General features: G+C 39.6%; 2 protein-coding genes and 1 long non-coding RNA gene across 3 annotated transcripts; 1 reads left to right on the forward strand and 2 right to left on the reverse strand.

The window, feature by feature from the left end:
* Nucleotides 1-1,126: 1,126 nt before the first annotated feature.
* Nucleotides 1,127-2,764, reverse strand: LOC138124417 (uncharacterized). Its single transcript, XM_069039451.1, has 2 exons — nucleotides 1,899-2,764; nucleotides 1,127-1,843 (listed from the first exon to the last, which is right to left on the reverse strand). The coding sequence occupies exons 1-2, from the start codon at nucleotides 1,908-1,910 to the stop codon at nucleotides 1,223-1,225; spliced, it is 633 nt and encodes a 210-aa protein (XP_068895552.1). The 5' UTR covers nucleotides 1,911-2,764; the 3' UTR covers nucleotides 1,127-1,222.
* Nucleotides 2,765-5,537: 2,773 nt separating this feature from the next.
* Nucleotides 5,538-7,018, reverse strand: LOC138123866 (uncharacterized). The gene is made up of 2 exons (XM_069038699.1): nucleotides 6,870-7,018; nucleotides 5,538-6,813 (listed from the first exon to the last, which is right to left on the reverse strand). The coding sequence occupies exons 1-2, from the start codon at nucleotides 6,975-6,977 to the stop codon at nucleotides 5,665-5,667; spliced, it is 1,257 nt and encodes a 418-aa protein (XP_068894800.1). The 5' UTR covers nucleotides 6,978-7,018; the 3' UTR covers nucleotides 5,538-5,664.
* A 647-nt stretch (nucleotides 7,019-7,665) lies between these two features.
* Nucleotides 7,666-14,048, forward strand: LOC138123867 (uncharacterized). Its single transcript, XR_011156927.1, has 4 exons — nucleotides 7,666-8,057; nucleotides 11,948-12,200; nucleotides 12,263-12,339; nucleotides 13,558-14,048. It is a non-coding gene; the product is annotated as an uncharacterized lncRNA (long non-coding RNA).
* Nucleotides 14,049-23,995: the final 9,947 nt, after the last annotated feature.

Raw genomic sequence — 23,995 nt, forward strand, 5'->3', positions numbered from 1 at the left:
GATGTTATCAGTTCATATAAAAATTAATGAAATGTTTAATTATGGTGAATTTGCGGCGTCGCCATCCAGGTCCGGCCGAAGAATCGCGCAAGATTGCTGCTTGTGTGCAGCGTAATAACAGCAATTAGCCAATTAGAGCATGCGTTTTTGTTGGCATAATCTGTCAGCAGAAGTGTCCGTTACCTGGCAGTGTCCCCTCTAATTCGCTTAATTAATTACTTAACGTCTGTAAACATAAAACGTGGAGTAACGTTAACACTTCTTCAGGTTCAGTGACAGGTGACGAAAAGCTCACATAAAGCCAGTGTTTTCTCTTCTCCCGAACAACGGCTGTCTGATCCTTCGATAACGGCCTCGTAAAAATTAGTACCCACAAGGTCCTCTAATGAATGGGGTAGTAGAGATAAAGCGAGGGAGGAAATGACATGACGACGACTACGACAACAACGGACGGACAACAAAGTTAATCTGCATTTTAGAATTAAATGGTGGCGTTTTAGATTTGCATAAATCGAGGGCGGGGGATTAAAACTCCAACCCTTTTCTTGGCGATGCGAGCAGAAGGTCACCTGATGACTCGTGCGATTTTTAACGGATTTCCAACGCGCCTAATTAAATTATAATTGGATGGGCCCCGAGAGGCGACGCAATTAGCGCTGCAAATGTTGCCACAAAAAACAACAATTTTCTCTTTGCCTCGCGTTAAGTTTCTATCGGCGGAGCTGAATAGCGCCGGTGAATTTATGTGGAACGATGACATTTATATGAGAGTGAAAATGCGCTCGATGCTGCTGCAGATTAAATTTAGAAGAAATTTAATACGCTGGATGCTTAGAAAGTCCATCGAGAGCGGCTGCAGCAGTCGACAATTAATAAAAATGCGTTTAGAAACGTCGACGATCCCTTCGATCTCGCTCATCTCACGATGTCCCTTTTGGAAGTGAAATCGCTCAAAAGTGAAAAGTGTTTTTTCTGGATTAGAATCTGGGATATCTGCTTAAAGCAAGTTACAATTTCACGGTCAGTGCTCCACGTGAAAGTAAAAGTTCATTATGAAAGTCCTTTGTAGCCCAGATCTGTCGGCGTCGCTTTCGGTGCTAAATTCGAATGTGAAGAAAAGCACGTGTTAAGAAGAAACAGTCTTTAATATAAAAAAAAAACAGATAAAAAAGTAATAACAACAAGAAATAAAACTAATCAACAACAAACTTCATCAGATCATTTAGTGCCATCCGCCGCCGCCGCCGCCACCGCTTTCGTGTCCGCCATCACCTCCACCGCCGCCGCCTCCGTGCTTGGGCACGTGGTGGTATACATGTTTGTAGACGGGAACATGCACGGGGTATGGTTTGTTGACGTGGACGGGATGGTGCTTCTCGATCTCAACCTTGTAAGGTTTCTTGATGTAGACCGGGATGAGTTTCTCCACAGTAATGGGAACCTTCTTTTCGATTTCTTGAGGGACCAGCTTGTAGATGGGCACCGCCACGGGCTTAGGCACCGGGATGCGAACCGCGTAAGGCTGCGGTACCGGAACTTTGATGACCTGGGGCACGGGCACCCCGACGGGATGCGGCACCGGCACCCCGATCTTCTTCACGACGTGGATGGGCACGGGCTTGGTGTGCTCGATGGTCTTGGTCGGGATCTCGTGGTGCTCGCTACCGCCGTCGTGGCCGGACAGGTCGACTCCCTTCCAGCCGCTGTCCCAGCCGCCGCCGCTGCTCTGCAGCTCGTGGCCGCCGCCGCCACCCAGCTCCAGACCGCCGCCATCGTGGCCACCGGAGTCGCCCAAGAAGCCGGCTCGGGCTCCCAACACCAAAGCGAGGATGATCGTCGCACCCTGAAAGAAGAATTGAATGAGTGGAACGGCGCCGAGGAGCACTAGGTCTTCTTACAATGTATCTCATGGCTCTGCACTTGGGTAAGAACGATGATCGTGATGGATTGAAACTGATGATGAGATCTGGATTACTGCAGATTTATATAAGAAGCCTCTCGCCGACGAGTGGGGTTGGGGCTTGTGAGTGTGGCTCGTAGAACAATTTGCATTCCACGGAAGGTCGTGTAAATTCATAACAATAAAACGAAGATTAAAAAATTAGGTGAAAGTATTAAAATTGCGAGAAAAATTAGGAACTGGGTGGGAATTCCTGCCTCTCAATACCTCTATGTACAATCACATATTAAATTAGACCATCTCTCTCCTTTCTAAAACCAACTGACAACATTCTCCTCAAACTTTGGTATGCATTGTGAAGACCAAGACCTCTCTCATAACTAGAGCATACACTCGGATCGGAGACGATCCCTGAAATTCGGCTCAAGAAACGCTACTCTTGTAATTACCAGAGTTCGTTGAATCGTCGGACTCTTAAACTTAGTTTAATTAACGTGTCTGCAGGAAAGAATCTAAATAAAAATCACGGAAACTAATTTGCTCACAAAAACAATCAAATCACTTGCCTTGGACTGCATTTGAATAAGTTTCAACACAAAAAACGTGAACCTTATTATGAACCTGTCAAAACAACGTCTCCAATCTACATACCGAGACTTTGACGTGCTACATGATGGCTCAGAGCTACCAGGACTCACATAATTAAGATACATTGAAGACGAATGTTCTAAAAATAAATTTCCCGAGCCTCGAACTCGCCAGTGATTTTTTCCACTAATGCGATTATCCCGAAACTTAATTAAAAAATTGTTAGGACCTTGCCGTATTTATTTATCCAGTTTTTTCCACACCGACGGAGCTATTCATCTTGAACTTGTCACGAGATAAGCCACTTAAGGTGGCTACAAGGTAGTCGTTTTTTCTTATGTAACTTCAAAATTCATTAGCATTCATTAACGAATCTTTGCTGATTTGAGACCCATCCACGGTCGACGAAGTGGATGGGTAAGTTGTAATTAGAGGTCAAGTTCGTTTTAGAAACTCGTCATCGGAAATGCACAATTAAATAAATTGCTCTGGGAATGGTTTCGAGGAAGTCGTGCGAGATGGATTTTTTTCAAAAACGGATTTTGGTTCTTTCTGAAAAGCGTTAATGAAAGTCACTTCAGATGAAAGTATGAGACGAGGCCGGGCACTCAAGAGATGGAAAGTTGGAATTAAAACAAAAAAATTCAATATGATTAAAAAAACGGTTCAATTTAAAGTAGCCTATTAATTTTAGAAGAAACGTGTTTGAGCACTCCTGCAAAAGCACTCTGTGTTTTGGCATCGAGAGGATGCCAACTGGAGAATAATTAAAAAAGTACCAATTAAAAGACGGTCGAAGAATTTGGGTCGATTTATTCATTCGTTCTACATTTATTTATGAACGACATGATCGGTCGAGTGTTAAATGAACTTATGGTGGCAGATAATGATAAAAGAGACTTAAAAGGCTTCACTTCGGTAAAATACATTTATCACTTTCACGCAGGCTGGGTGCGATCTTTACACGCACAAGCACCAGACCATACAACCAGATAGAAAAACGTGATTGGCTCTCAAAATACTGCTTCTTTGGAGTTTGAAAATTGTCGGAAGAAATGTCCATCCGAGACATGCGTCTCATTATCCCATAATACTGCGTTTTTCTTCTTTCTTCGTGGTGTGTTTTATGCGACCACCAACCACTTTGTGGCTTCGAAAAAGTCTCGCAAAAAGAACAGTGCGACGACAACAAACAAGTCTATTGGCAAACAGAACCAGGTCAAATTTTGGCATCGATAAATATTCGGTTGTTCTAATTGAAAAAGAAGAATTTAATAATTTGCTATTTTGGGGAAAAATAATTCAAACTATCACAGTTGGTTGATTTCGTCCCAGATAGAAGAAAACAGCTGCTGCTTGAAAATCATTAAATCAGCCATTTACAGGATTATAAGAAGTACCTTTGACTGCTACTAATAACATCTTGCGCCATTACTGGGGCGTCAAGGAAGATAGGTACTTCGAAAATAGTTTCCAACATCGCAGTAGATGACGTATGGTTTGGAACCCGAATCTAAAAAGCAGTTGGTACAATGGTTCTTTTTATCCAGTCAAAATTAATCAATATAGATTAATATTTTCCTTACCAAAATCTGTATCCATTATAAATGTTGCTTAGGAAAATTTATGGACAGTTAACACATAGTACTACAGTGATGTCTACTCCAATACAACAACTGTTTATCTTCTGCTGAGCAACAAAGGAATTACGTTTTTGAAGACTCAAGCGTAAAATCATTAGAAAACGGGTCTGACCTGACCTGACCTGACTCCTAGTGATTTTTTGTTGTTCCCAAAAATTAATAGAAAAGGAATGTGAATTTTTTGTTTTGAAGGTATAATGGGATTTGCTGCTTATCATCAAGACCACGACGAGGGTAGTGAAGGCTCTGGTCGTAAACCAACACTTGGAGAAGGGTTCTTGGAGGGAAGCAGGAGGTTCATGGAGAACTCGTCCAAAAAGAAAACGAAAACAAATCTGCAATTGGGCAAGTCAAAAATTAGGGAGACAACAACGCTCCACCCTAACTGGAAGAAGACACCTTCATTTAGGTGTTTTGTTTTGGAAGCCCAAAGAGATAGCGAATGCATCCTTCGGTACTTTCCTAGAAGCTGCAGGGCTAATGGAGTGAGTCACGTTTGGGCGTACACAATAAACTACGTTTCAGTGCCTTGGGCTTTGAACCACAATTCAAGAAAAAATTTAAGAAACCTTCCTTGCAACCTACGCAATAATCATTAATGGATGAATAAATAATACAAAAACTCAATTTTTTTCAGTCAAGAAGATTATATTTCTTTGGAGAGTAACTCAAACAGCAAACATTTCCCAAAGAAGTCTTTTAACAAAGATTTTGACATTCTTTTTTGACTGATGGTCAATTTCGATTTATGTTAAAACAATCTCCAAAAACCAACACACACGAATTGTTTAAGACAAATTTAGTTAACTTGCGAGACACTGACAAAATGCTCACCGGAGAATGAACTTAAAATTTACAGATATGACATTGTGGCTAAACATCATAAAATTTCGTTTCGTTTGGTCTCGGCTAATTAATTTAATAAAATACCTAAGCGGTTAATTGCTAATGTAAAAACCCAAACTTTCACGACCGTCAATTAGATGTTCATGTCGTAATTATTGTGAAGTATAATCAAAACGTTGTCTTTGGCAGTTGACAGTTTTGTGACAATTGTCAGGAGGTTTTGGTGATCTTCTACGTAATTAAAAGAGAAAACTGATTTCTCACTTTTTCAGTAAATATTGATGTCTGATAAAAGCTGAAATAATAGAGAGGAGTGAGCTCGACCGGATGGTGATGGTTCCATTCTCTCAGGAGTCATAAGAGGGCGATTGTGGTTCGCGTCATAAAATTACGTTTCATAACCCAACCATAAAAGTTCTTTAAATATTTAACGTGTCTGAAATAGAGGTTACGCTGTATAGCTATCTATCAAGATCGTAATCTAAACGATCAACAGAAAAAAGTGTCGCGTTCAGTTGACCTTATCAGGAGGTTCAAGGGCACGACAAAGAATTCAATAGTTTTATGAAAATACATTTATTCGTAAAAAGTAACAACAAACGTAACAATAACAACGAAATGATGGCGACGATAAGTTAATTTTAAATGAAGGAAATGGAAAATGATCAGATGAGCTTAATGCGACGCTTAATGCCATCCTCCATGACCTCCGCCTCCGCCTCCGCCACCTCCGCCACCGCCGCCTCCGTGTTTGGGAACGTGGTGGAAGATGTGTTTGTAGACCGGGACATGTACCGGATAAGGTTTGGCAACATATACAGGATGATGCTTTTCAATCTCGATCTTGTAAGGCTTCTCAACAGTGACAGGGACTAATTTCTCAACAGTTATGGGAACCTTCTTCTCTATTTCTTGGGGCACCAACTTGTAGATCGGTATGGCGATTGGTTTTGGTACCGGGATGTGAACTGCGTACGGTTGGGGAACGGGAACCTTAATCACTTGAGGTACTGGAACTCCAACTGGGTGTGGTACCGGTACTCCTATCTTCTTCACGATGTGTACAGGAACGGGGTTGGTGTGTTCGATGGTCTTGGTCGGGATGTGATGGTGCTCAGTACCACCATCAACACCGTGGCCAAAACCGTGACCTCCACTGCTCAGCTCGAGACCATGACCTTGGCCTTCGTCACCTCCACCGAAATGACCTCCTCCTCCTCCTCCCAACTCAAAGTGACCGCCGCCTCCGCCTCCGAGCTGCAAGTGACCGCCGTCACCTCCACCTCCACCTCCTAACTGCAAGTGACCGCCTTCGTCTCCGCCGCCACCTCCGAACTGCAAGTGACCGCCGTCGCCTCCGCCTCCGCTTCCACCTCCAAACTGCAAGTGACCGCCGTCGCCTCCGCCTCCGCTTCCACCTCCGAACTGCAAGTGACCGCCGTCGCCTCCGCCTCCGCTTCCACCTCCGAACTGCAGGTGACCGCCGTCACCTCCGCCCCCGAGTTCCAAGTGGCCCCCACCTCCTCCACCTCCTAGTTGCAGGTGGCCACCGTCGCCTCCACCGCCGAAATCAAAGTGGCCTCCGCCACCTCCACCACCTCCGCCGCCGAGCTCAAGGTGACCTCCGCCGCCTCCGCCTCCCAGCTCCAGGTGCCCTCCACCGCCACTGTCGCCTCCGCCGCTCAGTTCGAGGTGGTTGCCGCCACCTTCTTGTCCTCCGCCCCCGTTTCCTGATGAGTAATCATAACCACCGCCACTGCTGGCCCCATGGTCGAGGCTGCCTGCGTATCCGGCATGCGCTATGCCTAAAGCCAATGCCACAAGGATGCTGGCGCCCTTAAAAAAATCAAAAGAATGTAAGGGTGACCAGGTTTTGTCGGTAGGGCACTCACAATAAATCTCATGTTTCCACACTTGGAGCGTCGCAATGAAAGTCGAACTAAACTGATGATGTGATTTGCGTGTGCTTGTCTTTTATAGATACTATAAGGTGGGGCCATCAGTGAAAGGTTTTCTCCGTTGCAGAGTGCAAAATTAATAAAAATGCAGGACCCCTCGATGAATGGTCGTCGATAAAAAATAGTGTATCAGGTCGGGATCGTTGGCCTCTTCGCTTATTATTGCTGGCCAAAAGCTTTTAGTTAAGTCGACCATGTCAGAACTGGAGGAGCATTGTTATCGAAAGGAACGGACGCTCTCTTACTTATTTTTTGCCTTATCATAACAGAGTTATCTAATCGAGATCAAACGTTACCGCATTAATAACAAAAAAGATAAAATAATAAAAGGCAATTCATCAAAACTATTTCGACATTTCTCTCGTCCATTCTTTCAGAATTTCTAATTTGTCAAGTCCCCAATCACTCACTGAATTAATTAGTCTTCATTTCTACACTAATTGGTTTCTATTGCCAGGTGACAATGTCAGTGAAAGCTGAAAATTTCCCGATTTTTCTCAATTATTTCGGATCAGGTCCAGTGACGCAACCAATTGTCCCAATGGGAGTGTTTCCACCGATGATAATATACTCATCACGTTTTCGCTTTCTGGTCTTTGATTACGTCTTGATATCTGTGTATACTTTCGTTACGCTGTCACTTTCGTTCTCGACTGGTCCGTACATGTCCTAGAGAGTGGCCGTGAAAGGAGTCGCGACGGCATAATAAGAGTGTCATAGCAAAGGCGGATAACACCAAAACGAACAGACTGTAGGAGAGAGGAAATGCGATCTCATTAAAGTCTTTCACTGACGGTGAAGGTCAGTTCACATTCACCAGAAGAAACGCTGAACTCGTCCGGATCACTTCGCCGATTCCGGTGTCGAAAATAGTAGTTGTTGTGAAATTTTGGAGGTTAGGTGAGTGGTCTTGATTGTTATTCCGGGCGTTCGTCGTCGCGGTATTTGTTCTAGATGGCGTCGGAATTTTCTGGTGAACAGAAGGAGATTAAAATCCGGGGGATGAAAGGAGTTAATTAAAGGAGACGACTGCGGCGGTGGAAAAATCGTGGGCCCGGACCACAATTAAACAATTAACCTGGCTAATTGGAGCTTCCGCTGCAATAAACAATTATCCGGCCGGTATGAACAATAATGCTAATTAATATTGAGTTAATGGGGTATTGTGTTGGTAAAATTTGCAATTCCTCGTTCATCCATAATAAACACCGGAGGAAATGAACTCTCCGGAGTCATGTATAAGTTATCCGGGCGCGCGAATAAATCAGCATGATAATGACAGAGGACCATCCGAAGACTCCGATTCTTGTATTGTTTTTGGGCCCGGAGGTGTAGGCACGCCACCTGTGACTGATGCGCGTGGGAGTTCGCACAACCCCATCGCTCCGAGTAATTAGAGTATACGGGGGCGGCTTAAGTTCGTAATTAGTCCCATCTGGCGGCGGCTCCGGCAGCGGCCAAGTAATCGACGAGTGGCGCCCTCACACATGAGACTTCTGTAATGCACTCCGCCTAATTGCTCATCTCTATAAACCCCGGATTACATTCGTACTGGTACGGGGCCCCGCGCAACCCCTTCGCCACCCCCAACTTCGGCGATAACGGGGCTCACTCCTTTTCATATTAATGTCCTCGAGCACGGCCGTCGTTATCTGGACGTTCGCGATGCTACACTCTGCGACGCTGCGCCCCAACAGATTACGGATTTAAAATTGCCCCATTTAAATATGTAAATTGGGGCGCCATTAGCGCAATTGTATAGAGGGACGTTAGCCTGTTCTTAACGATTCTTTTTTTTCATAAATTAAACAATTATGGCGGGACAAGCGAACGGACGCGACGATTGGCCCAGCTGCGATTATTCGGAAATACATTCCTCGATGGCGACGTGGGGTGAGTCCCCGACAAATTAAGATCGTAGATATGCCATTGCGATCATTAAACGTGCACCAAAATAAAGAAAAGCGTCTTAAATCGACGACAAAGCTTTCATGACTCTGTCAATTACTATTATCAACGTACTAATTACTTGAATCACAAACACTTTATCTTGCCAACAACATTATGTAAAAGCTGAAAATCAAGCACACGACTACGTAATTTCATTCTTTTAAACTAACTAAAAACATAAATGTCAAATAAAATAAGTGTTTCTGAGTAAAATAGTTATTTACATTACAAATGCGGTAGGCTACATTTTACAGCACGAGGTTTTTAGATTGAAACACGATCGCGCAGCGGGAGTGTTTTAACAAAAACCGAGCGATGTAAAATGCCTACCACATTAGTAATGTATTAACGTTTCTGGCCGACAACTCGTTTTCTCAAATTTGAAATTTGTTGTAACCAGTAATTTTGCAAAACCTGTCAAAGACTGACATTTGATTAATAAAATACCATCTATTATACCGATAAGTGATATGCTTACGATTTATATCACAAACAAGGTGGCGCCATCAGAACTCACAATATTTCAAAACAAAACAATTAAATTATGTTCATTTTCGAAAACTGAACGGATCAATGGTAGCGGTATCTTGTCTTAGTCTAAATGGACTTTATTTATGATAAGCTAACAGTTTTTTTGGAGGTCCCTGAAAGCTTAAAATTTTCGTGGTATTTTACACACTCCGTGCGGTAAAATGACAGATAGTTTGATTAGTGTTTAAAAATCAAGATACCGTAGCTGTTCAAAATGTATAAACATGTCATTTAGAGTTGAGGAGGCCAAAAAAGGTTTTTATACCTAACTTGTACAGGTTAGGTCAGGTTAGGTAGAAAGAAAGTGAGTACAAGAGCTAAAATATTGTTTCTGTTCAAATTATAGTCAGTAGAGGTGTTGGATTCTGGCTGTGACCTTGGAAATATCTGCGCGAAAGCGGGGCGAGAAACCAGTGAAAAATATGCAAAAGAAAACTGAAAACGTCGACTGCTTTGCATGCAAATAGACAAGAGAGAGACGACACTAACGTAACAAATGACAATGTTTCCCGGTCGGTTTGTAGCGCCTGCTTGAGACCGATATTGGTCGTTTGCGCAGATATGACTCATAGCCCATGAGAAAATCCAACACCTCAACTTCCAAATGCTTCAGTAAATCGTGCAAAACATTTCAAAGAAATCACCAGAAGATTTTGGAAAAGCCTTTGAAAAAATGTTTTTCCCTTTTTTTTTAATTCCCCACAAAGTTGGCGTCAAAGAGTCGATTATGAAGGCACCACGGATTACAATCTAACCTCACTTTTTGCGTTGTTTGTGTTTTTAATCTGCAGACGCGTGGTATGTTCACAATCGACTCTTCAATGCCAACTTTGATGATAAATTTAAATGAACATCCGATATAACTCAATAAAAGTGTATCACTGTGTAGATGCTGCTACACTGTGTTTATTCACAGATAAATAAAATTCATTCGATTTTTTATTTTCCTAGTTCTTCCACGTTGTTAAAGGAGTAAAGAACTTTATTATATTATATTATATGTATTATAAATTTAAAAACTACAAAATGTTGTATTCTACGTTGTCTTGTTTTGTTGAGGTTATTTCTTACAAAAAGTTTAATAAAAAGAAACAGAAGGGACAAAACAAAGAGGTTGAGAAGAAAGGCTACAAAAATAATAGTAAAGGATAACAAAAAGTGAAAGCATGACAAAAAACGTATAGCTATGTTTACAATAATTGCGGTTATTTTTTTAATATGTATTTGTGTTCTACTTCCTTCCGTCACTCAACCCACTTGTCCATTATTTCACAAGGAAACAGTAAGAAGAAAATAAATTTTCCACAGTAAAATTTTCTATTTAATAATGGTAATGGTAAAATTTACTTAATGATGTAGCTCGAGAGGACATTCTTGGTGAACCGGTTGCGACTAACGGAACAATCACGTCTTAACTACTTCAAGAACTTTACTCTAGTTAAAGCATTAGCTAATTAGTGGAAAAAATCGTTGCGATCACGTATTCGGCGCTTTTCCTAAAACTGGTGTTGATAATGTTAAAATAGAAAAGGTCAAAATGTCGCTGCGCAATTGACACAACATTTAATTAAGCAATTGGCATAAGTCACAAAGGACGACGAGATTTATCGTCGAAATTTTGCACTTTTTCGCCAGAAAATGACGCAACTCCCATTTTTAATGATTACAAATTAAACTGAAGACGAGAGAGCTTTATTGATTTATATAATGGTATACACCTTTGACAGCTTAATTAAAAGTTGCATCGACTCCGTTTAAGTTAAACATTAATTTATGGATCGAAAAAATGACTAAATTAATTTTTACATCATGTGCTGACAAAGAAATGTCAGTGCGCGGCACGTGCAGTGTAATTACGTGCACAACTGCAAGGATAATTGGGCATTTCCTCGGCGTAAATCTCGGCGGACAATTTTTTCGGAATGTTGTCGCCTTTCAAATTTAATTACCGCGCTAATAATTATCGCTGGTCGCTCCAAAAAAGGTTATTTGAATATGTTGTAATAAAAAACCTGAATTGTGGTCAATTTGTTAGAATCGGAATGAATCGAAATGTCGACGCAGTGAAAGTGATAACGCTATTTATACGTCGTCGGGCCCAAAACGTTGTACACCGGAAGACATAAATTTAAATTACATACTTATTTTGACTTGAATGTAATCATTTTAAGAATTAATTGATTGAGTCGGTCTCAAATGAATTAATTAAGTCGAATTTAAATTAGATGTAAAGCAGGTACAGCATAATAATTAATGATAAGACATAAAGCAATTAAATTAGTTTAAATTAGGTTTTAAAAAATGTCTCGATTTAATTTAAATTAAAGCGAGCCGATTAAAAATTCTCATGTCCGCGTAGGTATCAGTGATCATTTCGTCTCGCATCAATCACGAGCAAGGATTCGCAGAGAAATTGATAAAATTGTCCTCGATTATTCACCTGCTCGAAACGAAAGCGACATCAAGAACCAACAACTAACAATAATGGTCGTCGATCATCGCTAAACACATTAATTTCGCTCTTTTTTCAGGACGAGTGCTGATTGTCGAGGTAATTGAAATTCAACAGTTGCACAGACCATCTCGTCCGTTGAAAGAGACTAATAACTCATTAAAATTATTAGTTTGCATGAGTGCTTCAGGAATATTTATGCCACCCACGCTAATTTTTATTTACGAGAACGTGAGCTAACATTCTTCAAGAGCTCCCGTGTGAAGAGTGGGCGTTCCAGTTCTTGCACTTTTTCAAAATCTCCAAGATGTCCGAGAAGGTGTTTCATCTCGGTAATCTGGCACGCAAAATCGATTACTTTACTAATTGTTCTAAAATTGATTATTATTCACAGGGTGACTGAAAAAGTATCATGGAGATTATTTTGCAAACAATTAAATTTAGTACGTCTTGAAAACCTGTGTTATGAAGGTAAGTATAGACAGTTTGTTGTGCAGTTTAAAAAAAAATCAATTTAATTAGAATTGAGGAAAACTAGGACAATTAATTTTTGAATTCACTACCTTCAAAATGACATTTCGCGACCACAACAGTCAACCGCGAACGAAAATTTCGCGCACTAGTGCATCAAAATTATCCAAAAAGCATTCGCGTTTTTGGGCATTCTAAAAATAATTTCTCCAATTTGGATGTTGAAGATTTCGAAAGAATGAAAATAAATCGCTATTATCCCTGTTCGTCGCTGGTGCCTTAAATAATACGCTCATGTGCGAAAAAGGTCTTCTCGCACTCGGTTCGTAAATAACTATTTCAGTCTTAAAATTGTACTCACTTTGTATTTAAGAATTCACATATTAGCATAAATTGTAAATAAATAATTAATGTTGACGTAAATGTAATATAATACCAGATACAGGTGTATGTTACCCGCATATATTTCTAAAAATATACAGGTGTATCGATAATATTAAATTGGTTTTAACACATACCGAGTATAATTGAAACATGAGTCATACATAGCTTAATGGATTAAATTTAGACTACAAATTGTGCGCATAAATTACATTTAAATTCTAACGTGTCTGTTTAAAACTATGCATTTTTCAGAAAAGTGCAATCGTTGCTTTATTCCAAATTTACAAAAAGTGGCAACGAGTTTAGAGTCGTCTTTATAATCACATTTATTTTTTATTTAATAATAAATTTTAGATTAAATATTGTCAAAATAAATAAATCATGTCGCACGAAATACATATGTACAAGAAAAATAGAAGAGCACAAAATGATAAAATTTCTTTTTTGTTAATTAGCCACATCTCTGTAGTATAATGATCATGTAGCTGGATTTTTTGAAATATTTAAGATATGTATTTAGAGAATGTAACACACGTTTTATCACAGCTGACAAATACAGTTTGTGCGATAATGTTAGGTACATTTTTAACACCATTGTAAAATCATTTGAAATCATCTTGCTCTGTCTTTAAGATCCCGGTAGCAGATTATTCCTTGCATTCAGATAAATGTTTGAATATTTAATCTTGACACCTGCTTTGATTAATTCTGACAGGTCTCGTTATCTTGACAGTACGGAACCGATTCAGCGCCAACGGCGAAACGATGAACTAGTCCAACCACCAACTTGGCCGTAACATTTTTCAGATGAGTTTATCTTACACATTTTTTCAGCCACCTGTCGCTCATCAAAACAAGAATATATTGGATTGGTTCACTTCTCATCGACAGTAAAATGCAAAATACGAAGTTTAGTCATCTTGAGATACAAACAAGAGCTTCCGACAATTTTATTTCTCTACAACGTTAACAGTGGTTTTAGAGCATTAGTTCTTGCCATGTGGTCCACGGGGGACTGCCATGTCCACACAGGGAGTCCGCCAAGACTTGAAGAAACGTTATGATCTTTCATAGATAAAATAAAAATTGACACTTTAAGATTAAAATCTTGGAATAAGTCTTGATGCCACCTCTAAGATACCTTTTCATTTCTCGTGTAATTGTTGCACGAAGGCAGGGAGGGTTAACAGTGGTTCTAGAGCAATAGTTTTTACTCTGTGGTCTATGGAATCTGGAGGGGTCGCCCTAACCTCATAGGTGTTCGCCAACGCTTGCAGAAATGTTACGAACCTTGACGGAGATAAAATTTTAAAAATTAAAAATAGGATTTTGCATTAAGTCTTGGTGCTCTGTCATCCCTCATGTAATTATTGCCATTTCCTTCCTCAAAAAATAATGTAATTATTTAAGCTTCAGTCTGGACGAAAAGATGCAGGATACTATTTTGCATCGCCATTTAAAGAAAATGTTGTTTTTTTAATCAGTGTTATGCGTATAAAGTGGGCATTAGTCTTACGCTGTAAAATAAAATGCTAATCAGTTTGGAGAACCTTATTTTAGTCTTTACATAACCAAGTTTTGCTTAATTTAATACAAAAATAAAATTAGTAGAAAATGAATTTCTGCTGGAATGTTTATCAATGCTTCAGCATCACTTTCACTACCGTATATTTTTATAGAAAAAATTGTAAAAGAACTCTAAATGTGGACACAACAACACAGGGACAGTTTTTCGCTCTTGGCTAAGTTACGCAATGACAGTAGAATATTAATGCTTCCGAATTCATATTTTCCAATTTCTTTTTTTTTTCGTAATACATAATTAACTCAACAACAAAACAAACAACAAAAATTCACTTTCGCGTGCGACTGCAACGCTCGCTGCGTTCGTGTGTATACACTTCCCACTTGAAAAAAAACTAGTGATTTACACAAATAACTGTAGACACTGAGAGAGCATAGAAAGAACTTTTTTCTTAATAGACAGAATGAAAGAATGTCTCTGGACAGCTACGAATATCTACCGCTTCTTTTTTAATTAACGTCTAGGTTTGTCGAGGATGGTCTTGTAGTTTTGGAATTCAACATTTTGCGGTGATTCTTTGGCGCCGAGTTAAAAAATGGTCCGCGGTTGTGAGTGCATTAAGTTAATCGGCGTCGATTACGTGTATTAATAAGTATCCGAGGAAATTAGCGTTGGTTTTATCGCTAATGTGTCCGATTAAAAGAAGGCGCGTAGTTGTCAGCATCTTATCTGTGTCGCATTAGTCGAATCCCGGAGTCCGTGACAAGGTAACGTCTCAATTCCAGATAAAACCTCCCAGACGAGTCCCCGATCTAATTAGCGAGTCAGAATCTTTCCATAAATCATTATCATTCCGGTTAAGTGTTTGTATTATCTAGGCCCACTCACTGAATAAAACAACACGTAAGTTTCATTAGCTAACAGGATGGGATGTGTATCGTTGTTCATTTCTTGCCGGGTTGCCTATCCGTCCGCCATCAAATCAGGGCCGAGATTATTTCGGGAGATTTGATTGAATGTAACCCCTCGGCATCCATCATGTTTAGTGAGGCTCCGTACAACTCCAAATGATCTGACTTCTGTTCGTCTAAATCCCGGCCCACCGGCCTCGTCCCCGGGGATCCCCTCGGCAAATTCCTTTATCTCCCCTGAATGTGCTCCGCCAGTGCCGTTCGACGCACCGACACGCTTATGAGGAAGTAGATTGTTTGTTTCCCTCTTGTAATTTTCGCCGCAATTATTCGATATTTTCTTATTATGAACCTGATGCCGTAAGGGTTGCTCCCGTTTTTCAATTATCGGACCTTCCCCAACCCCGACGAACTCCACTGCTCTCTTCACTTTTCATAACGTTCACTTTTACATCAACCTGAATCCAGGCTAAACGAAGACCAAAACATTTAGTTCAAGCAAACATAGCCATAATATCTTGAATAGAAGAAATGTCCATTTTGTTCAGCATTCAACGCCACCTCATTTCAGAACTTGCCATATTCGTTACCAAATTATATACGACAAGATTAATAGTCTAAAACTGTGGTCTGTTCATAAATAATTAATTTTGCTAATTTACAAATGAGTTGTAACAGTCAGTAGGTACATATTGATGTTAAAAATAAAAAATGTAAATTTTATTTAAAAAATTTTTTTATTTCATGACTGTCATTAAAGTGATAAAAATAAATCTTCAAGAGATTAATAAAAATTAATGGCAAAAATAAGCCAACTCTATTTTTCTCGTTCTTGATAAGATTAATCCAAGTTACAGTATTTGACTCACGTGTCAGGGAGTCAAATACGGAAATATTTGGCAGTTGTAAAAACCATCAGAAGGCAAGGATTGAGGTTGAAGAAAACTTTCGTGCGGTCGTGCAAATTGTGGCAATTAATGGAATGGAACTAGGCAACCCACAGCTCAAAACAATTTCATTTTTACGAAGTGTATTTAAAGTTGCCTACTTTTATAGGTTTTATGCGCAGGAGTTAGATGTAATAGACTATTAAGTTGGTCGATCATTAGCCAGAGTGTAATTAAATGGACTAATTAAGTGCCTGTATGGTTCAGTTATGGAAGTGGATCGAAATTAGGTGTGCGCGAATAAGTTATCGGCGATTGAGATTATGTAGTTTTTTGCGAGAAAAGTCTCGATTCGAGTATGTACGGGTGCCGCCCCATTTATCAAAGCAGTTGACTGCAGCAGTAAAAAGCAGTAATAAAGTCACCCAGGTATAAAATTATGAACCCGATAATGGCATTGCGGCATCGCCGGTTCGCGTCTAAGTATAGACCCGGTAAAAAGGCAGGTTAACGGAAGAAGTCCATGCTCCAGTCTCTAACTATAACAGCAATTACTATGATAACAGTTATAATAAAAAGGCTAATCCTCCGGTAGCGGTAGCCGGAGCAATCATCCTATTTGAGGTTGGCCCGGAGCGAGGAACTCGAGCCATTACTCCGACAGGGAACGTCGCTTATAATACCATATCATCAAATAAATTTCGGGGAGCAGGCTGCGAAACACTAAAGTCCACTCGCGGATTGATTCACACATCAATCAGATGAATCAATACGCAACAAGTATTCAATTTGTCGAAACCTGAAAAAATATGTTCGATAACGCATAGCTTGAGTCGTATCAATCTCAGACGTACGTTCAGTTTGTCAAAACCTATCAACGTCCAGGTAGACTCGCGGATTGATTCGTACGAACGTCAAATAGACGAATCAATCCGCGACGCGTGTTCAGTTTGTTAAAGCTTGACAATTTATTCGATAACGCTTAGGTTTGATTCGGATGAGCGTCAAGTAGATGAATCAATCCACGACGCGTTTTCAGTTTGTCAAAACCGGCTAAAATGTATTCGATGATGTGGTGGTAGTTGATTCGTAGGAGGGTCGATTAGAGAATCAATCCGCGACGCGTGTTCAGTTTGTCAAAACCTGGCAAAATGTATTGGATAACGCATAGGTAGGAGAAGAGGGGCGGCGAGTTTCAATCGGAGTCGACTTGCTCGCAGTGAGTTTTATGAAAGCTCCGGCTCGAGCTTTTCCCCGGTGGCGGGAACGGCTCGCCGGTGATTTATTGGCGGCCCGGATTTGTTTAGTTCAAATGAAGGGTCGTCTGCGGAGGCGGCTGTAGTAACTCTGGGGGAGATCCAAATCCGTGCCTCAATACTCTCTCCGTTTCCACCCGGTCTTGATGCAATACTCGCCCGGACTTTTATAATTTAAATTGCTTTCCCGGAGTCGATCCGGATCATTACATGCTGCGTTCCAGATAAATTGCCGGGAGCGCAGCCCCGCGACAACGGCCAAATTGCATCGGCGGCCTTCACGATTTTTCGTCACCTAACTTCCCTCGTTATTTCGGAATCTTTACAACGATGAGGAACTGGGCCACGCCGCCATTACGCCAGATGAAATCGATGTGTTGTTCCACGAATGAAATACTCACTGCCGCCACTACAATTCACAAGGATTTTATTTTTATTTCCTAATCGGTTTAGACGAATTTTTCAGGATTAGTCCACTTGCAGCTTTGTTTATCTTTCTGCAATTCTGCAAAACGGTGGCCCTTTTGTTCTGCATCCAGAATTCTCATTAACGTTGTTTCCGTCATCCCACGCTCCTCTGCACTCGAACCAAAACGAATCCAATCAAAATTAGATTGGATTAACAAGATGCAGCTCCATCACATCCGAATTTCAAAATTTTCCAAAATTTTGGCGAGCTCCACGAGACGACGCCAGATTCGTTCTTTTGGGGGAAAGAAGGAATCGATCGTTTTGGCATCTCCTCGGTGATCCCCCGGAGATCGTCGGTGTCCACACATGACGCACGCCCTTTAGCCCTAAGTGAAGTGTATAAATAGCGTAGTGATATGGTTGGTGCGATATCTTATCTGCAATCTAATTTTAATGAATCGTAAACGTCGGGGAGCGCATAGCTGAGGCGAGGACTGTCTGTTACGAGATCCTCCCCGACTGATAACGGCCCAGTCGGTATGCTGGTATGCCAACCATCCGTGTTGATCACAAATACCAGCCGAACCGTCCCAGGGATCGCTCCGCACCCTCCGACGGCGGTGCCGAAGACTCCTCCGCGAGTCGCACCGCGTGCAGATCTAGATTTATGGCGATCCTCCGGTTCCCATCTTATTAAACATAACCCGAGTAATAAGAGATACGTGACGGCAAAGTTCACCCTTAATCACCGCCAGAGTCACGACCGTTCGCGCCACCAATTCGAATTTGATTAATACCGCGGTAATGGCCGTTTAAAGTGGAAAAAAGAGATTTGCGCGCGCGATGATGATCACGGTGGTGATGATGATGAATATTTCATTGGCGTTGCCGTGCTTGACGGTCATCAATATCGAAATCGTATATTCGGCGTGCTAATGAAGACGCATCGGGCATTCGTTATGTTCCCTGTGCTCACTACCTACTTAACTTTGTATGTTCACGCACCTATCATAAATATTAAAACCGTTAATTGCCCAGTTAATATCTTGTGTGGCGTGGAGGAGCGCCGGCGCAACGCCAGACGAGCCCTGACAGGCCCCAGCTGGGGGATGAAGTCAGGGATTACAAGAGATTGATGACTGGGGATAATATAATAGAAATAGAAAAGTACACGAGGTGCTTGTCTAATGAACAGCGAGCGAGCTGCGAAATTAATTCATCTTCTCGCAAATTGATAAAATTCATAATTTTACTCGCCTGCCGAAACACCAACATACAAAACAAATTAACAATGCATCTGCTAGTGGCACGTCTTTGTTGGGAGTTCTCACCGACTAAAATCACACTTTCTTGGTTTCCACACTGAGGTTAAGTTATCAGCGGTGTTGTCAACGAAGTAAAGGTTCTTAATAAATTTTAAATGAAAGCCAACCTGTGTTTCTTAACACTACGTAATGGCAAAACATTGTAAAAATACAATTTTATATCTCGGTACAATAGCATTATCGGATTTTATCTTTTTTCCTGCTGTAATAGAATTGTTTGTGGTGTTTTACACCAGCGACATTGTAATAAATGTGTTTCTTTATTTTTTTTTATTTGATCTTTCTTTAATTTAGGGAAAAATTACATTTGTGCTACTTCTGCATACAAAAAATATCGACCAAAATATCGAAAACGTTCAGAAGAAATGCAAAGAAGTTAAATACATTTGATGCTTGACGTGGACATGCACCTCTTACATCTATCTTGCCATGCGTAAGATGATTAATGGCTTTGAATTTAAATTTTTAACCAATTATTATATTTGCCGAGAGTATTGTACAATAACATTTAATTTCATTATTTAGTTTCATTTAACTACCACTAGTTGGACAGCTTTAACACCATAGAGTTAACGCAAATAAATTGATAGCAACTTTTGTCCATTTAACGTTGTTGAACTGTCACAAATTGAGGTTATGAGAAATGCTTACAAATATTTTAATCAAGTCCAACATCAAAAGACTTCAAAGCACAGTAATTTTATTTTTCTTAAATTTTATATAAAACGCTGCAAAATTCACCTGGAACTTCTTGGAATTGCATGCAGCAGTTGCTACAAAGGAGGCAATTAATTTAAATACATACTTTTAACTACACAAGAAAAACTCGTGGGAAATTCAAAACAGTAGTTGTATCATAATAAAGAATATTAAAAAATCAATACTGTAGCTATATAATGATATTAATAATGTAATAGTTATTTGTGTAGCAAGGCCAAAAAATGCATCTTTTTCGTCCGAGTGTGAGTTTTCTGGCCGAGGCGCAGCCGAGGCGTAAAAACAGGCGAAGACAAAAGGCACGTTTTGGCAGAGGTGTACATTAAATTTTTTAGGACAATAATTATCGATTTTGTCAGTTTCGTTGCTAACTTACTAAACAGACCAACAGATGGACGGTCAGCGTCCGAAAAAAAGTTAGTTTTCGTCCGCTTGTGCGTACCTACGTAGAATTACCGTTTTCATTAAGGGTGTCTAAAAAGGTTATTATGTATTTGATTTATATCTTTTAATAAACGGTTTAAAACATATTCTTCCATAAGGATATCATTGTTGCAAAGACTGTCAGTTTAGCCATTTTCAAAAAATTAGCGGGAAATTTTAAATGCTGTAATGGTTCCTAAACAAATAATTCCTTCATTCATTCCTTCATTCCTTGTAAAAGATCAAGTCAATAAGCTAAAAAAGTTTCTTTGTAAGTTTAAATGACGTTGGATTTGTGTTTCAAACTTCATTGATTTTAATATTTTTTGAAATTCTATCAGCTCGTCAAGAATTTGAAAAATAAGAAGGTACAAATCGATAAATTAAATGAAAAAAGACAATCCGTTCAGGTTTTAACAACGATAAGAATAAAATTTTACTCGTCTTGTTGGAAGTTTCATTTGATTCTTTTTAGTCTTCTCAGCTTAAGCTGAAACAGTGTTAAGTCAGCGTTTGATTATTTTTTTCGTAATTACAAAGTTTTTAACGTTTTCTTGTTGAAACGATCCAAAACTGTGCCACGGAGAGGCAGAAGGGCAAATTTGAGAAATCCCAATAAATTGTGTAAAGAGATCAAGAGTTTAAAAAAACGGATCAAGATTTAGCGTTGCGATTTGGCGAATATTTTCATTCTCTCTGTTTTTTCTCAAGGAAAATAATCATTTCAGAGCCGGTTGTAAACATTAAGTTAGCTTTTGTTGCATTACATTTCATACCTCTTTCATCAGCCGGAGCCCAAACAATCCGGAAACCGTACGCACCGTGTTTAATTCAAAAAATATAAATAAATCGGAGGCGAAAGCGTGACATTTTGAAATATACTGTGAACAGATATATGCTGTTTGCTGTTGAAATAATCCAGCGATACCAAAACAAAAACGGAAAATCACTTCGATACGACCGTTAGATGCGAGCGATTATTTTATTTGCAATAAATTTTAATTAATTGTGATTAAATAGTTATAATAGAGCGTCGCCGCTCGTAAATTATCTTTTGACACTTAATAAACAATAAAAGCGATTTATTGGTGTTATAACATCTTTATGAGTACAGCTTCATTACGTGCTGTTGATTTATGGTTTCACGATTTGGTGACGAGCCTTCAAAGCTACCAACATGGGCAAATTGCTACCGCAATCGTTATTTTACACAAATGGACTCTCCCTACTGGTTCACACTCAAGGTTTTCAACAGTTATCTGGTGTGTTTTTTAAACAAATCGATTCGGTAATCGCTAAAATTAAAACGTAACGCAGCGCCTATGTATAAGCCTCTTAGTCATACGATTACATTAAGATAGTGCATGTGGAGAGACGGCTTATTTTCGAGTTTTGGAAATAACCGGGGGCGGATACAGAAACTTTGATAGCGCAATGCCCCCAAAGTAGCAATTCGCCTTCGGTTATGACCGGACTGGTACAAATCACAAACTCGCTGGATTCTTAAAGTTACAACTTTCTCGTTTAATCAACACAAAAGTTTGCTCCTCTGCAACAATCAACACTTTGCTTAAATATTTGCCACTCAAGCAATAATAATAATTAGCTAATAATAAACTTAAGGTAATAGTTGTAAATATCACATTGCCAATTGCTGCTGTGGTTAAAACATAGTCGAACTGAGTTTGTGATAACGCCGCTGTTTTGTAATAATCACTAAGTTTGACATTTGTTATATTTAGCTAGTTGAAGAAGAACATAGACGTTTGCTTCTATTTTTCCTCATGCTGCAGGAGTTTTCTAGCATCTATGTTGTGATCGAGCCGATCACAAACTCATGTTTTATACTTCACCAACTCAACTGTGAGTTTAGTTGAGTGTAGTTTTTTGTTCTGCGCTCTGGAACGGTGCTCAAGTAGTTGAGTTGTATTTTTGAAAACGGCAAGAGGAGTTAGTCGTTTGAGAACCTCTGGTTGTTACACAATGAGACGTCGTGTAACAAACAGAAATCGACGCGTGCATGCATCGTGTAGAGCATCGCCTGGCCGATGTATATTTGTACAGCCACCGGCGGCAGTTTACTTTTCACCGAGATCGTTTCAATAAATCGGTTGGCGGCTACGCGGTCCGCATTATATTTAGATATACCATGTAGATGAACGGACGGTATCGACGCCCCCGCACTCCCATTTTAATTATCGAAGAACGGTGGACGGTGGTGTCATCGACGGGACACGGGACGGCAGATGCAAGATACCATTAACGCGCAATAAGATTGGCAGTATCGTTAACAGTATCGGGGGCGGCTAAGTGGTATGTCGTGTCCGAGAAAGCAGGTGTGCAGATTCGCGGCCGACGTTCGTATTATCATTGCTCCATTAGCGCAACGACTAATTTCCACAATTAAAAACAACGAATGATTTACAGGTTTTTTCACGAGCGATGATTCGGAAGAACTCTTCGGCAATTAGCAGGATGTTAAGTAACAAGTGCGGGAACGAGTATCCGACGGATGGGCTTGACACCTCCGTCTTGCGGCGCTGAATGAGTGGCAGTGTCGCTGAAGGAACTTCAAAATCGCTCTTGTTTATTTTCAGGTTGGATTTATATTTATCAAATCAATTAGGTGCTTGTCACAAAAATGTTATACATATGTATTTGTTTTGTCTGTTAAATCCGTTTTTGATCCAAACAAAAATGCTCAAATCCAGACTAATTATTAAAAGAAATTGGCGAAAGCCCAATTAGTCAACGTTTTTAGACTGAATTTGAATATTTTCACATATGCTTGTAGAGCTTTTCGGGTAACACAATTTTTGTAAAAAATAGGAAAAAACTAAAATATTTTTCACATCTTAATGTTGTCGTTTCCGTTGTCGTAAACAAGTGACTTCAGACGAAATTTATCTTTTGTGACAAGACAAATTTGACTCACTCTAGGTACTTCAAAATGTTCAAAGATTTTTTTTCTTACAGAGAATGAAGTAAAAAATAATTTAAACATGAAATAATGAAATTTTATTTAATTAAATACTTTGACGATTATCTAAATATGATAAGATAAATATGGCAAGTACCTTACGCGGCTCGTGCGTAACAGCTATCATTACACACTCGTTGAATAATATACTTTTTCTACTCGATTAATTTATAAATTCGCAAGAGGTGCTCTTTTTTAGAAAATTAATGATTTTTGCTTACCTATGGTAACAAATCTTACTCGTTTGAAAAAACTAATAAAAAGAAATAATTATCTCATGTTACAGCTTCTCATTTGAAGACAATTAATGATTTCCGATTATTTATGATAAGAAATCTTACTTACTTAAAATTAATTTGTATAAAAAATCTTACTCGGAAGGTGTTTTGGAAAAAAATAACAATTATCTGTGATGTTTCTGATGGAGCATCCGGCTTACGTCAGAACATATCGTTAATGTAGACAAAGCTTCAATTAACGCGATTTGATCAAAATCTGTGTGAGCAGAACATTAACAAATTGTGTTTAGTGTTTTATAATTTATGAAGAAAAATCCGATAGATATGTAAAGATTTAAATCACACACAAAATAAGAATCCTGCTCCATTGAAATTCTGATGTCATAAATGTGGAAAATGTTAAACAATGATCCATTCATCAGTAGTTTGAATAAGTGAAAGTAATAAAATCATCAAGTTTATTATTGTTGAATTAAATATTCAATTTTTGGTGTTTGTCGAAAACGACAAATCGGGGTTTGGTATTTGCCGTAAAATCAGGTCGAGTACAAGAGTAAAAAATGTCAAAAATCGCGGCACTTAGTCAGCCAGTCGTGTG

Source organism: Tenebrio molitor, chromosome 2 (assembly GCF_963966145.1).
Source record: "Tenebrio molitor chromosome 2, icTenMoli1.1, whole genome shotgun sequence".
NCBI classification, from domain to species: Eukaryota; Metazoa; Arthropoda; class Insecta; order Coleoptera; family Tenebrionidae; genus Tenebrio; species Tenebrio molitor.